This window comes from Haliaeetus leucocephalus, unplaced genomic scaffold, assembly GCF_000737465.1.
Source record: "Haliaeetus leucocephalus isolate CR32 unplaced genomic scaffold, Haliaeetus_leucocephalus-4.0 Scaffold328, whole genome shotgun sequence".
Taxonomy (NCBI): Eukaryota; Metazoa; Chordata; class Aves; order Accipitriformes; family Accipitridae; genus Haliaeetus; species Haliaeetus leucocephalus.
In genome coordinates, this window is record NW_010972764.1 from 3,698,031 (window position 1) to 3,711,486 (window position 13,456).

General features: G+C 39.9%; 1 protein-coding gene across 1 annotated transcript in view; it reads left to right on the plus strand.

Moving 5' to 3' along the window:
* Window positions 1–13,456, plus strand: part of TRIO (trio Rho guanine nucleotide exchange factor) — a 255,876-nt gene that overhangs the window by 70,389 nt on the left and 172,031 nt on the right. Inside the window, exons 2-3 of the mRNA XM_010571449.1 lie at window positions 3,338–3,412; window positions 10,511–10,625. Of these exons, the coding sequence (XP_010569751.1) occupies window positions 3,338–3,412; window positions 10,511–10,625 (190 nt within the window). The remainder of the gene's footprint in view (window positions 1–3,337; window positions 3,413–10,510; window positions 10,626–13,456) is intronic.

Consider the following 13,456-nt stretch of genomic DNA (forward strand, 5'->3'; position numbering starts at 1 on the left):
AGGGATGACATCATCCGCAGGAGCACGTGACGCGGCCGGCTGGCGCGGAGGTTGCCGAGCTGTGCAGGCAGCGCGGTGCGGGTATTTATGGCATTTCGTTTCAGTGCGGTAAATGCCTTCTGAGTGGTTGGTTTTGTTTTTTTTTTTTGTTAAATCCTCGTAATCGCAAATGCTCTCTGGTGTAGAGGCTTTACAAAGGGGGGGAGGACCCACCCCGAGCCTTTAAGACCTGCTTATATTGCTGGTGTTTTTTGTTTTATTATTGCTCTGTTGGAGATAAAAATATGCTGCTTTCTTGCCGTATTCACCCTCTTTGCTCCCCAGCATTCTTTCGTCAGTTGTAATCCCCACAGCCTTTTCACTTAAGCTTTAACACTGCAGAACTGGAATAAAAATAGGCTGTTTAGAGCAGCAGGAATACGATAATCCAAGGCAGTCAGCCTTAAGGATAGGCAGATCCAGAACGTGAGCCAAGCACTAACGTATTTGCTAGGGTGTTTACCTTGAGCAGCCCCTTAATGGTCAAAGAAACGTTACCTAAATGTTTCTCGCCTCTTACGTGCCACAGGCAAAGTAAAATGCAAGTAAAATGCGCAGCTAGGTGAAGTAGTTTAAGGGCTTAGAAATCCGAGCAAGCAAGTTGCAGTAACATCAGTGTCTTGGGTAATTTTGAGCTAAAATAGACAGCGAAGTACAGCACTAGTTTCTGCATGCTTTTTAGGTGAGGAGAGAGTGTTTTCTACCTCTAAATTTACTGTAAAGAAAAGGAATCGCCATGGTTGATATGAAAGCTGAGCATGCTAAATTGGCATTGAGCTTATGATGGGTAGCTCAAAGCACGTCAAAAAAAAATTAACTCTGGAAATGTGCCTGTATGCCTTAGCAGTCAGCTGAAGCCCAAATATTTCAAGGTGGAAAAAGGTATTTGCTGTCCTTTTACATGAGTCATTTAAGCCCAAGATTTTTCTTAGTCTTGTTTAAAGCTTTAGTCCATACTAAGTTAAAACCTAGTAGGAACAAAATTGTAGGCAGTTTCAGTAAAAGGCTGAGAACCCATAGCCAGTACTCTGGAGGAAGGAATAATGCAAGAGGTTCCTTCGGAGCTGTCTTACACTCCGTAGAGTCTAAGCGCAAATGTGAAAGAAATAGCTGTGTCCCTCTGCTGCTTTGTTGGTCTGGAGTTGCTGTGTAATTCCAAAATAATCTCCATTGTGTAGAAATGCCCCATGCAGCATGGTTACCCAAGGAACCAGTTTTCCTGGTCTAGCTTTTCTGAGAAAGTGTATCGAATTTGGGGTTTGTTTTTGGTTTATGGTATTCGTGGAAAAACAGGGAACTGGCCAACGGCTGGAAGAAGATTTTGTTTAGTTTTCTCTTGTTTGCAATCTGTGGGTGCTGAGACAATGCCCTGGCTGAACACTTTGGTTACAGTGAACTAGAGGGACCCATTGCTGACAGACATTTGTCTGAATGCATTTTTTTAAAATCCCCAGTCATGGATAGTCCATAGTCTTCCACAGGCAATCCCATGTGCTGCTTCACAGTTCTTTCCTTTACAAAACTTCCTACCATCTACAGTAAACCTCTCACTGTAATTCTAGCCAGATTACTTGTGCCACCACTAGACTTTGTCTTTTGAGGATGGCTACCATGTCTCCCTTCAGTTCTTCAGACTAAACAGTGTCATTCAGTTTAGTCCTTCCTCGTCGGTCATGACACCTTTGTCCCTTGGGTGTTCTGTTTGGTGTGTCCTAGGTCTCTTTTGAAGGGTAGTGCCCATAACTAGGTACTGTAGTGGCACAGAAGTCTCACTATTGCTAGCTGGAATAGAAAACCTGTGATGTAATTTACATATATGATGTCCTCATTTACAAATCTTGTATTACTTGATGACACCAGTATGATACCTTCAGGTTTAAGCTCTGAAGCGCACAGCTCTTTCATTAAAGCTCAGAGCCTGAGACCAAAGGATATGAAACATTTGGATATTTTTGAGGAGGAAGAGAAATGATGGCCTCCCTGCTGGGCATCAGTGACAGCTTCTGCTGCCATTTCTAGGGGGATTGTGGCCCTTTTGCACAGAGGAAGAACAATATATTTTAGAAAAGACTGCCACATGTACTCCAGAGCTTGCTCTTGGAAGATTTCCCTGAAACTATAAATAATTAAGAAGCTTATTTTACCTTCTGAATAACTCAAACTGTACTTTTTAAGGAACACAAGTACTGTGTTGTAGCAGGCTATATTGTTTTACTTAACAGCCCTTCTGGGCTTCAACAGTGATAGAGAAGTAAGTGCTTCCCACTTACCCCAGAAGAGGTACTTTCTTCAGAAATGTGATTTTTAAAAAAGTACATGAGTACAAAGAGACTGGGAAGGATCATACAGACAATTAGTTGAAGTGTGGGTACAAACCCACCCAATTTTGTAAGATGAACAAGATTGGCCCAAAAGGGACCAATTCTGTATTGTACGGATCAGTATGGAATATAAGGTCATAAATAAAATGCTTGCTAAATCTCCCTTATTAAAGAAGGGAGAAGTTTAGAATCTGGCCACAGAAATATAATAGAGAGGAGGGGGAAGCCGGTGATGTGCTGTTTTGCAACATTGACTGTAATCACTCATCTTGGGGACCATTTCAAACTCCATGGGTGTCTAGAGTTAACATGACAAAATGTGCTCTCCGTTACAAAACGCTGCTCCTGTCAGGCAGCAGAAAAGACACAGTCGAAAGCTTTATCTCCCAGTTCTCCTTACAGAAGTGATGTAAGGAAAGTTGCATGTAAATAGCGTTAGGGGTTTTTGGTCGGTCTTTTTGTGTGGTGTTTTTTGTGGGTTTGGGAGTTTTGGGGGGTTTTTTTCTGTTTGTTTTTATTTGTTTGTTTGGTTGGTTGGTTTTTGGGGGGGGGGGGTTGGGTTTTTTTACTGGTAATTTTTCTAAAGGTACCTAGTCTTACTAGCTTGATGCTAACTCCTCTATGCTGGAACCAGAAGCTAAAGTGGGAGTTGGAATGCCTAAAAGCAACAAGATGCAACTGATAGCTTTTATTTACTGATGAAAAAGGCTAATTCCAGTATCCTGTTTTCTACTGAGGCTTGCTGACAGACTATGCTGTTTCTGTTAAGCTAGTCAAAGCAATGATTTGTCCACTAATACATTTTAAAAGTTTAGTTCATTTTTTTGCAACCTTTTACCATAGGGTTATCTTAACTCCTGTAATCATAACATTCAGATTGTACTCCAAAGGTAAATGTTTTACAGTGCATTCGTTAAATGCGGAAGCTGAGCTTGTCTGAATTGCTGACTGATTATCTTGTCTTCTCATTTTTTCAGGGTTTCGCAAAAATGATGAAATGAAGGCTATGGAAGTACTGCCAATTTTAAAGGAAAAAGTTGCGTACCTTTCAGGTACAGTTATTTTCTTCTGTTGTGGAATGTGTAACTGTGTTGTTAGTCACATGTAAAATGGTATTTTAAATACTTCAGGTATCATTACAAAAGACATGAAAAGCTAGGGTAGCACCTATTCCAGCTGGATATCCCAAACATAACATGAGCATTGTGAAAGGATCTGTAATAAAGATGATGTGTGTTTTGCCGAATATGGAACATACTGCTTGTTGTCGTCCCAGTTGTGTCCTGTCCCCCTCACATATCCAACAGCATTGTTTAGAACAACCTTGAACAACCTGTTGTACCATAGTCATGTTCCTTCTCTTATTTCTGGTTCTTCTGCTGGAGAGTTTTACAGAGATGGCTTTGTTACTGGCCCATCTGAATCACTGGAGAAATATCTCTGTTGCAGAGGTGAAATTTCGGTGGGTATCTTTTGAAGCACACTTAGTAACTTCATGGTGAAATGAGTTAGCATCTAATTTTAGCTATCTCCAGCACACACCTTGAAGTTGGTTGGTTACTTAATGAGGAATAGCAGAGAATTTAAAAGTGGGGTTTAGGTGAATGAATATCATAACATATTCTATAACTTGGTAAGTAACTTTACTTGATGGAATGATGGTTGGGGTGCTTATTCTTGTGAACTGTGTTTTGGTATGACTTTTTGAAGTAAGTACTTCCAAATCTGTTGGGATTAAACAAGATCATTCTCTTTGCTGTAATCTCAGTGTCAAATGATTTAGAGGACAGTCTCATATTTGAAAGGGTTTGAGGTTTTTTTTTATAAATAATTTGTCAAGAACTCCAAAAATAAAGCTCTTATCTGTAAATGTTAAAATGTACAAAATGATCCCTGAAATTGCACTCTTTAGAGATTTGCTGTGCATGGGTGCTGATGCTTGCAAGTACAGTGTGTAGTTCACAGTACTTCATCCTGTCCACTCTTCTGAGTCGAGGTATAAAGCAAAAAAAAAAAAAACTTTTTTTTTTTTTTAAAAGGTCCTGGCAACTGTAATGAATGATAACAGACTGCACAGAGCCAATTTCCCTGGTAGTGTGGGAACTCTTGATTCCTCTGCTTATGAATTGTAGTGCTGTTGAAGGCTTGTTTAAAACTGTATTTTGAGAGGGAAAGAAAAAAGGGAATTAAACACAATATTTCAGTCCCTTATTACTCTTTTTTGGACCTTGCTTTGGACCTTGGGCACTTAATGTAGTCAGTTACCATTCCAAAACCTCTGAATTTCCAGGTTGTCCAGAACTTAGTTTAGACCCCTTAGAAGGGATCTGAAAGAGTATAGGTGTTGTCTAATATTAGTTTGTAAGCATATGGCATTCTCAAAAGGCATTAATTCAGTGAAAGTGCAGTGGGCCAAATGAAAGTTGAAGATAAATTTAAAGGGAGATGATGGATTATGAACCAGAGCAGATGAGGTGCTCTGCAGGAAGGAGTGGTTGCCAGCTTGCCTTTGTGAAGGTAGCGACATCTGACAGAAGAATGGAGCAAACAGCTGTGGGCAGCAAGACTGGCCGGAACTGATCTGCCATAATCCGTAGTTTTATATTTCCATTGCAAGTGGAGCTCAAATGAAATGAGATACATTAGTAGTGCAAGTGATTAAAAAAACAAAACAAAACAAAACCCACAAACAAACACTAACCCGCAACAAAACAAACAAACAAAAACCCCCCTAACTAAACTACCACCACCGTTAGGGCTTAACCATTGTGGAACTAGAACTGTCAAGCTTTATACCTGGGGAACAGAAAGGTAAGGAAGGCTGTTGGATTAGTGACTTACAGAGGCTTTGAGTGTACTTCATTTTTTTTCTTCAAAAGTAAAAGTTTTGCTCAAGTATTTGGTTTTAATATTTTTAAGTACAATAACTGGTTAAGGTCTGTAGAAGTAGGACAAATTTGTTGGGGATATCTCTGCTAAAAGTCTATCTAAAGATAACTCTAAGTTATCTCTACTAAAAGCTCTAATACTCCCATTAAGTTGTTGCAACATGTTCATTGTTGATTGTCAAGTACCTTCTCAAGTAGAAATTAAGTATGACAACCAACAGTGCAAAGAAGTGGTTCTTTTCTATAGAGCAGGAAAGTGACACAAATAACACAGGCTGAAAAAAATTCATGGTGCGTTTGAGATCCTCAGTTCACTTTCCCAGTCTTTTCTCTGCTTTTCTTTGCTGAGACCTTCCTTCTCCAAGTTACATGAGTAAGTTTGGGCCGTATAGCAGTATATTCATCTTTGTGTTCTTAGAATACTGAAGACACTGATCTTTTTACAATGCTGACTTTCTTAAGCACTTCTTAAGACCAGCTTATTGTGAGATGGACATGTAAGGGTGAGCCATCTTATGCAGAGACCTGGACAGGCTGGAAGAGTGGGCTAGCCAGAGCAGTGTGAAGTTTAACAAAGACAAGCGCAGACTCTTCCACCTGGGTCGGAATAACCAAAGAGCCCAGTATAGGCTAGGGTCTGTGTGGCTGAGCAGCAGCCTTGCTGAAAGGGACCTGGGGGTCCTGGCGGACAAAAAGCTGAACTTAACTCAGCACCGTACTGCTGTAGCAATGAAGGCAAATCGGATCCTGGGCTGCCTCTGCAGGGCCATTGCTAGCAGAGATAGAGGTGTAATCATCCCACTCCACTCGGAGCTTTTCAGGCTGCACCTGTAGTACTGTGTCCAGTTCTGGTCCCCACAGTTAAAGAAAAACACGAGCAGCCTGGGGAGAGTCCACAGGAGGGCCACGAAGATGACCAAAGGGCTGGAGAACCTGCTTCATGAGGAAAGGCTGAACGAGTTCCGTCTTTCCTGCCTGGAGAAGAGAAGGCTCAGGGGGTACCTCGTCACAGTGTTCCAGTACTTAAAGGGCACTACAAAGAGGATGGAGGTGCTTTCTTCACAGGGAGCTACGTGGAGAAGACAAGGGACAATGACTGTTTCCACCATCGTTATCTCCTAAGCCATTCTGGAGATGATGTTTTGATCCACTCAGAAATCTTGGTGTTCTAATCAAGTTAAAGCTCTTGGTAACAGATACCTCCCACTGAGGTACCACTTTTACTCCAAGTGTACTATGTTATGATTAAACTGTTTTTATGGGAGTTTCCCTTTTCTTCTCCAACAGAAACCTCTTTGATCTGTGTTAGCCTGAGTTAGACTGCAAGTCTATATTGCTTTTTTTCAGTCTTTGCTATTCCTTTATTCCTTTCCTTTCTTTTCAGGTGGATATTTTTAACAGATTACTCAACATAATTTCTTTTTCTTTGCACAGTCTGAGTACTTCATCACTTTGAAAAAACTATTTCAGTAGTTGCTTTTCCTCTGCCACAAATCACAGTACATCTGATGTGATTCACTTTTGCTTTCTCCTCCGTCATCACGATCCGGTTTAGCCCCCTTTATTGAGCTGTTAATGATGTGTTTTTGTAAATGAAAAAAATGAGTGGATTTTTCATAATTCGGCATATCTGGAGATGTATTTAGAGGGAAGCGAATTCTTTCTTCTTGCCTCTGTTGTCTGTAGCACCAGCCAGGATAGTTTACAAAAAAAAAAAAAAAATTAAAAAAGTGAATTTAGAACTAAATTTTGTACAACAAACAATGTACAAATGAGGACTATGGTGCAGATAAGGCAAGGACTTGTTAAAATCTGTGTGTTCCCTTGCATATCTTAAAATGTGTTAGTGTAGCTGTGACGCTCAAACTTTTAAAGAAAGATAAAGTTAATGATTGGATGACAGCTGGAGTGAGAAATTAAGAAGGAGAGATGTAGTCTGAGAATTCAATTCTGAAAGAGATCTTGAAGCAGGTATTTTTTTCCTAGGGCAGGAAGCAAGGAAGTACAGAAGAACAAATACTTCTGTGAAGTATTGTGAAGTACATCTTGCTGTATGTAGGTTGATAACTGCAAAGTCCCAAAGCTCACCAATCTAGCCTGAATTCTGGCATCTGTATGTACTGGTTCTGGAATAAATTCTGTATTGGAATACTTGTCCATCATGAAACCGGTCTGACAGATTGGACTGCTTTATCTTCTCCTGGTCAAAGTAACAAAATAACTTTATGTGTTGAATGCAAATGCCTGGGTGCAGCTTCCCTGGGAATCCTGTGTTGTTTTTCTAAAATTGCCAACAGAGTGGTTCTCAAACAACAGCAACGAAAGGGACAGGGGGAGCGGGGGGAGGAGAAAAAGCTTCCGTGAACTGATTTTTGCCTACCTGGGAAATAATCTGCTTGAGTGTTGGGTGTCGCACCACCTGAAATAGAAAAGCCTCCTAGAGATGTAACCATGAAGTATGAATGGAGTCTTGGACACAATTTTTTGGTTATGTTTAAACTGAAGTCTGTCGAAGTACAGATACTCTTACATCTCTCTACACATACCTGCAGGAGGAGAGCATTTCCTTACAAGGTGCAATTATCTTGGTTTCATTTGAGGAAATGGCTCTTGATAACTTGGCCTGCTTTTCAAATATGCCATAGAATCCCACTGTTTAGCTTTACCTAAGTGCTTTGAAACTAGGCAAAAAGGCATTTCTTGCAAAAAATGCACTGCTCAGCCTGTTGGATTTTGGTGCCATTTGGAGACCATTGACAAGGCTGCTGTTAGTGATGTGCACTAGACAGTAGTGATTCATGGTGGGTGACTCATGTGAGTCAATCAGCTACTCATATGACACATCTTGGCGTAAACAGAATATCTCAGTACTGGGGGGGGGGGTTATATAAAAGGAAAGGGGTAATAATGGAAGTCTCACCAATGAAAGTAGTAGCTTAATATGCTTTTGTTAAACCAAGACAAATAGGGGGTTGAGTTGGATAAAGACTATTGTGAGACAGGAAATTCCCACCTGATGCCTCATATGTTGTTGCTTTTAACATTCCTGTTCATGTATGACACAGGAGCATCAGGAACAAAGGAAATGAGACTTATTCATTGGAACAGGCCTAAGAAAGCTTTCCGTATAGCTGATGAGAAAAACAAGTCTTATGGAATTTTTGCTTAATATTTACAATTTTGTTATCCAGTTTAAGACCAGCTAGTGAAATTCTTTTCACCAAAAAATCAAGTTTTTTCATTACTCATCTAGACTTGAAGTTTGTGTGACAGATTTTTGTCTCCAACATACAAAAATTTCAGGATATGATTTATCAGAAATTTAAGCACCATTCTTTAAAAATGGGTTTTCTCTGTGGAGTATGTGGAGCTGGGAGCCAAGTGAAGTGGCATCCAAAATGACATAAAGAATATGGGTTTCTTTCCTCTGTCATGTTGGAAAATCGCATAATACAGGAGTTGCTGTGTGGGAGAGGCCCAGAGGACTGATTTGAGGTGACCGCGTGTAGGGAGGCATTTGTTTAAAACGCTTGGAGAGTGTTAAAGACAATTCAGCATCTGCTCTTCCCTGCTAGCTGCCACTTTTTTAAAGAAGAATTTCCACCCTGAGCAATCAAGCACTTTTTCTGGGGGGTTGGAATCAGTAGCATTTACCATTTGAAATGTCAGTTTTTAAGATCTGTAGCTGCTGGCCTGCGGTGCACTGAGGAGAGCGTTAAGGGCTTCAGCAGACTTTTGGGTGAGTTTGGTAGCTCTGGAGCCCAGTGATCGCTGGAGCTGAGCGGAGGCCTGGGCTCTTGGACTCTCAGCCTTGTCCTTTATCCTTCCTCTCTCTTGTGGCTTCTGTCTTGTTTTTATCCTGTCACTCGCGATGTGAAAATCCCCAAAGCTGACTGCTTGGCAAGTGGGCAGGATGGTCAAGACGCGACTTGCCTCTCTCTGTTAGAATGAGACAACTCAGTTGTTTTTAATCTTATGTCCCACTTAAGGGGGTCGCGGAAGATAAGAATACGAGTTTCCTTTCAAGTTTAGGTTTCTGGCGTTGCAGCTTGACGGAAATTCAGAGGTGCTTTTGCCTCTTCTGAGTTCCCTTTGGAGCCTCATGGGGAACACGTCCAGTGCAGACAAACCCTGGAGACCGTGGCAGCTAGGCTCAGTGTCTCTAGCAAGCACACGCAGGCTGCGTTGAGAAGCATAGTGATGAATTTTTGAGTGACTGGTTTTATTCGTTTGCTTTTGCCTTTCCTTTCTAAAGGGATTTTTAAAAAAACCCCCGTTGTTTAGTAACATGGATTTACACTGAGGAGCTGATTTACAATGAGAAATCATTCAGGACAGAGGATGGTGTTTTTCTCCGTTTCCATGGGACAGGAGAAAACAGTCCACACATCTGTGGTTGAGAACATATATGTGAAAGCTAGCTTGTAAGAATGTGTCTGTGCTACTATACAAGTGTTGATAAAGACAGCCTACTGCCCTGAATTTAGTATTTAGTAATAGTAACATTTTGTTGTCACTATCAAGGGGTTGGATACAAAATTGCATTTTAATGTTCAACTACAGTAAGTCTGTGCAATTTAATGAATGAGATGAATACATTTAAGTGGAACCACTTCAAGTCAGATTTTTTTGCGTTAGGTATTGAGTGGATTCAGAATTTCCTGCATCGCTAACAAAACTAAAAACTATGAACTGACAATTCAGAATCTGCACATCAGAACAGGGTAAAAATATAAATTAAATGTTTAAATAGTATCCATCTACTCACTTGGTATATGCATTGGGTGTGAAATACTATACACCTAAACTCTCTGCTAGTAAATGAAGTTAACACTGAGATCCTCTAAAATACTTGCCTACAAAGTAGCGTAACTCTAAATTTAATCTGTACAACTGCTGATTCAAAAGTTAAATACCTAACAAAGCACCATTGCTGGAGATGTCACGCTGCCAATCAAACTTGAATGTGACTGTAATGTGTAAGTGTAATGCTATGGTTATTCTTTGTTCCAATTTTTTTGGCAGATACTTCCTCATTGTAGGAATTGTGACAATATGCCAATTGATACTCCCAAAATTCAATTTTAAGCTGGTCTCCAAATGACAGTGTTGGCATTTAACTTGAAATCGCTTCTTTTTTTTTTAAGTTGATATTCATGAAACACTGTAGGACTTAGGTTTTCCAAAAGTATTGTGAAGACTAGTTTTGCAAACAAGAATGGTGTTACGCTGTGGGGTCTTTTAACATCTTTAATTTTTCAGGTGGCAGAGATAAGCGTGGAGGTCCCATTCTAACGTTTCCAGCTCGTAGTAATCATGATAGAATACGGCAAGAAGACCTTAGAAGACTAATTTCATACCTAGCATGTATTCCTAGGTAAGTGATGGTCGCTTCATAAGCTCTGAAGCTATAAAACAAAATAAATGGATTCTGTTGCAGTATACCCACAAGCTAGAAGACTGCATGGGTTAAGAAAATGAGCAAATTCATACCAAGTTCTGTCAGTTACTGTTTTCAAACTGCTTTTTGGAAGAGACCTAAATAATTACTCTGCCTTGTAGAAGGAAGGTTGTTGGCAGAATGACTGGTGTGCTTTAGCTGCAAGTAGTTTGTGTCTTGGAAATGGCACTGCCATGGCATATTGCTGTCACTGTGTTGAAGATTGCAAACACAACTCAAAGGCTTTCAGTACATCAATAATTAGAAGCATGCTGGTCATCATTCACAATATGCCTTGTGTGAAGTGAGGTCAGCACAACACTCCTAACTGTTATTTGTATTAGATAAGTTACAGTGTCCTGATATAGCACAGGAATAACCAGGAGATAGATATGTAAAATTGCTTATATAGGCCTTGGATAACCTGGGAACAGGTGTGTGAAAGTACTGATATCATTGTATTATCAACAATTTAAGCTATGAATTACAATGTGCTGTGTAAATAAATCGGCAGAAGTCAAATCCAGTGCTTGTGTGTGTATATATACACACCCATATATGTATATAAAGTTATATATGTATTAAAGAAAAAGCTATGTATTATATATATGTAAAAAAGTTTGTTCACATAGAACTCTTCCCAGTAGTAACTGAATTGGGGACAAAAATGACTGTAAGACCCTGACTTTAGGTCCAGCTCAGAATCTGCCAGCATGTAGTGCAGACTGGAGCAACGCTGACTGTGCTTGAACATGTTTGTCTGTGACTTCAAGGAGCAGTTGTCATTACAGTTGAAAAAAACCCTTGGACAACATCCCTGAATGCAATATCTTCCATATTTCTGTAATGTGTTCATTTATAGGCAGTCGTCTTTGCACCTGATGTAATGAGATATCAGTTTCAGATTGACAAAAGTGCTTTTATAAAAATAACTTCAAGACATCTAGTTGACAGTGTGTATGGCCTTCCTTAAGAGCAATTGTTGGTAATTCAATTATTCTAGTCTTTATTTCACTTTGAAGTGTAGGAGTGTTAGTACTTTTTTTTTTTTTTTTCTTAAAGTTAACTAGGGGATTTTGGGTAGGTAGAGGAAAGAGGGTGGGAAGAAGGCATTAAAATATGCCCAAGAGAGTTTTCTAGAGATAATCTGGCAAAATACAGTGGTCCTCTGGCAAAAGATCTATGTTAGTTTAGCATCAATAGAATTAAAATGAAAAGAAATTTAGTGCAGGTTTTATATCTCTGTAAGCATGGCAAAGCTTTGAGAATAAAGGGAACTTCATTAAAAGCAAGACTCATTTTCATACAAGTCATGTTTTAGGGTCTGATCATGCAACATGCTAATTAAGAAGTCCCAATTGGTACAAATAGCCCTGAACATTTGGTCTGTCTGTTAGTTATTGCAGTACTATTACTGTATGTAACTGAAGATTGAGACATGTCAGTTGCTTGGCAAGAGATCTAAACACTTAAGGTGATTCAGTTTCACTATTTTACTACTTTAACAATTTATCTGATTTAAAAATTTTGCTAAACTTAAGTCATCAGTGCTGACTGGACCAGGTATTAGTATAGTTCAGGTTTACCTAACAGATGACCGTGGCTGACTAAAGCCTCCTGGAACAGCTTTGTGATCCTTGGCCAGAAGGGATTCATCTTTTGTCAGATGATGGGGCCACATGATGGGACGATACATCTGCACGGTATCACATGATGAGGGACCGCTTTGTACACCCCAGTAGATGTATGCCTCGTGGGAATTAGTGGCAAGCACTCCTCCTCACACAGTGCTCCATTTGTGTGGTAGGATAGGGGTGGGCTGAGCAGCACTCGTATAATAGCATGCAGCCTTTTAATAATGGGTGTATCTTTAAAACAGCAGTTATTTGTGTCCTTTAATCCTGTGAGGCTGTTAGAAAATATTTTCACCATGGTCAGAAAGGTAGGTTGTAGCCTACATGCATTGCAAGCTAGTCAATTTTAATGTATTTTCCTGCTACCATTACCATTTTTGGCATTCCTATGGGCAGGTGGGACAGCCAGCATTTATCTTGATAAACTCCTTTTTTAAATGGTGGGGTTTTTTGGTTTTGGGGGGGGGGGGGGGTGGGGGTTTTTTTTTTAAACTTTAAACTTCTTAAACTTTAAAAAACTCCTCCTCTAAGGAACCTGTATTATCACTTCTTTCAGAAGCTCTTCTGCTCTCCTGTATCAGTCATAACTTATCTTTCTACAATGTGGCCAATGAGGTTGTATAAAGTATGCCAGTGAAGCTTCCCTACTTTTTGGACGCTCTGAAAACCTCACCACATGAAGTCCAGAATTGCATTTCCATTAGTCACATCCCTGAAAGTGACTCATGTACTCAAACAATGGACATCTTTTTAGTCTTTTGGTAGTCCATTGGCTATGATGCATTGCTTTTGAAATATTTTCCCTTTCCATGTTAACAAGGTCATGTAGCAAATTCTACTGGTACAAAATTCTGAAGAAGCAGTTGTAAATGAATTACATATTGCTGTTTCAGTAAATGGTGTGTTCAGTATGTGTGTAAGGTGAAGGAGAAACAAGGCTGGAAGATGAATCAGTGTGAATTAAACAATGAAAATGAAAGAGGAGATAAAGGCAGATTATCAGATCAGCAACAGGTGTAAATCTATTACCCACGAGATGTTTGGCAGGGGGGTGAGAGAAGCTTCCTGAGAGGTTCATGAGATCTGCTGTACGTGTCAGCTAGTCAACAGTGAGATCCTAGGGTGTTACGGCTA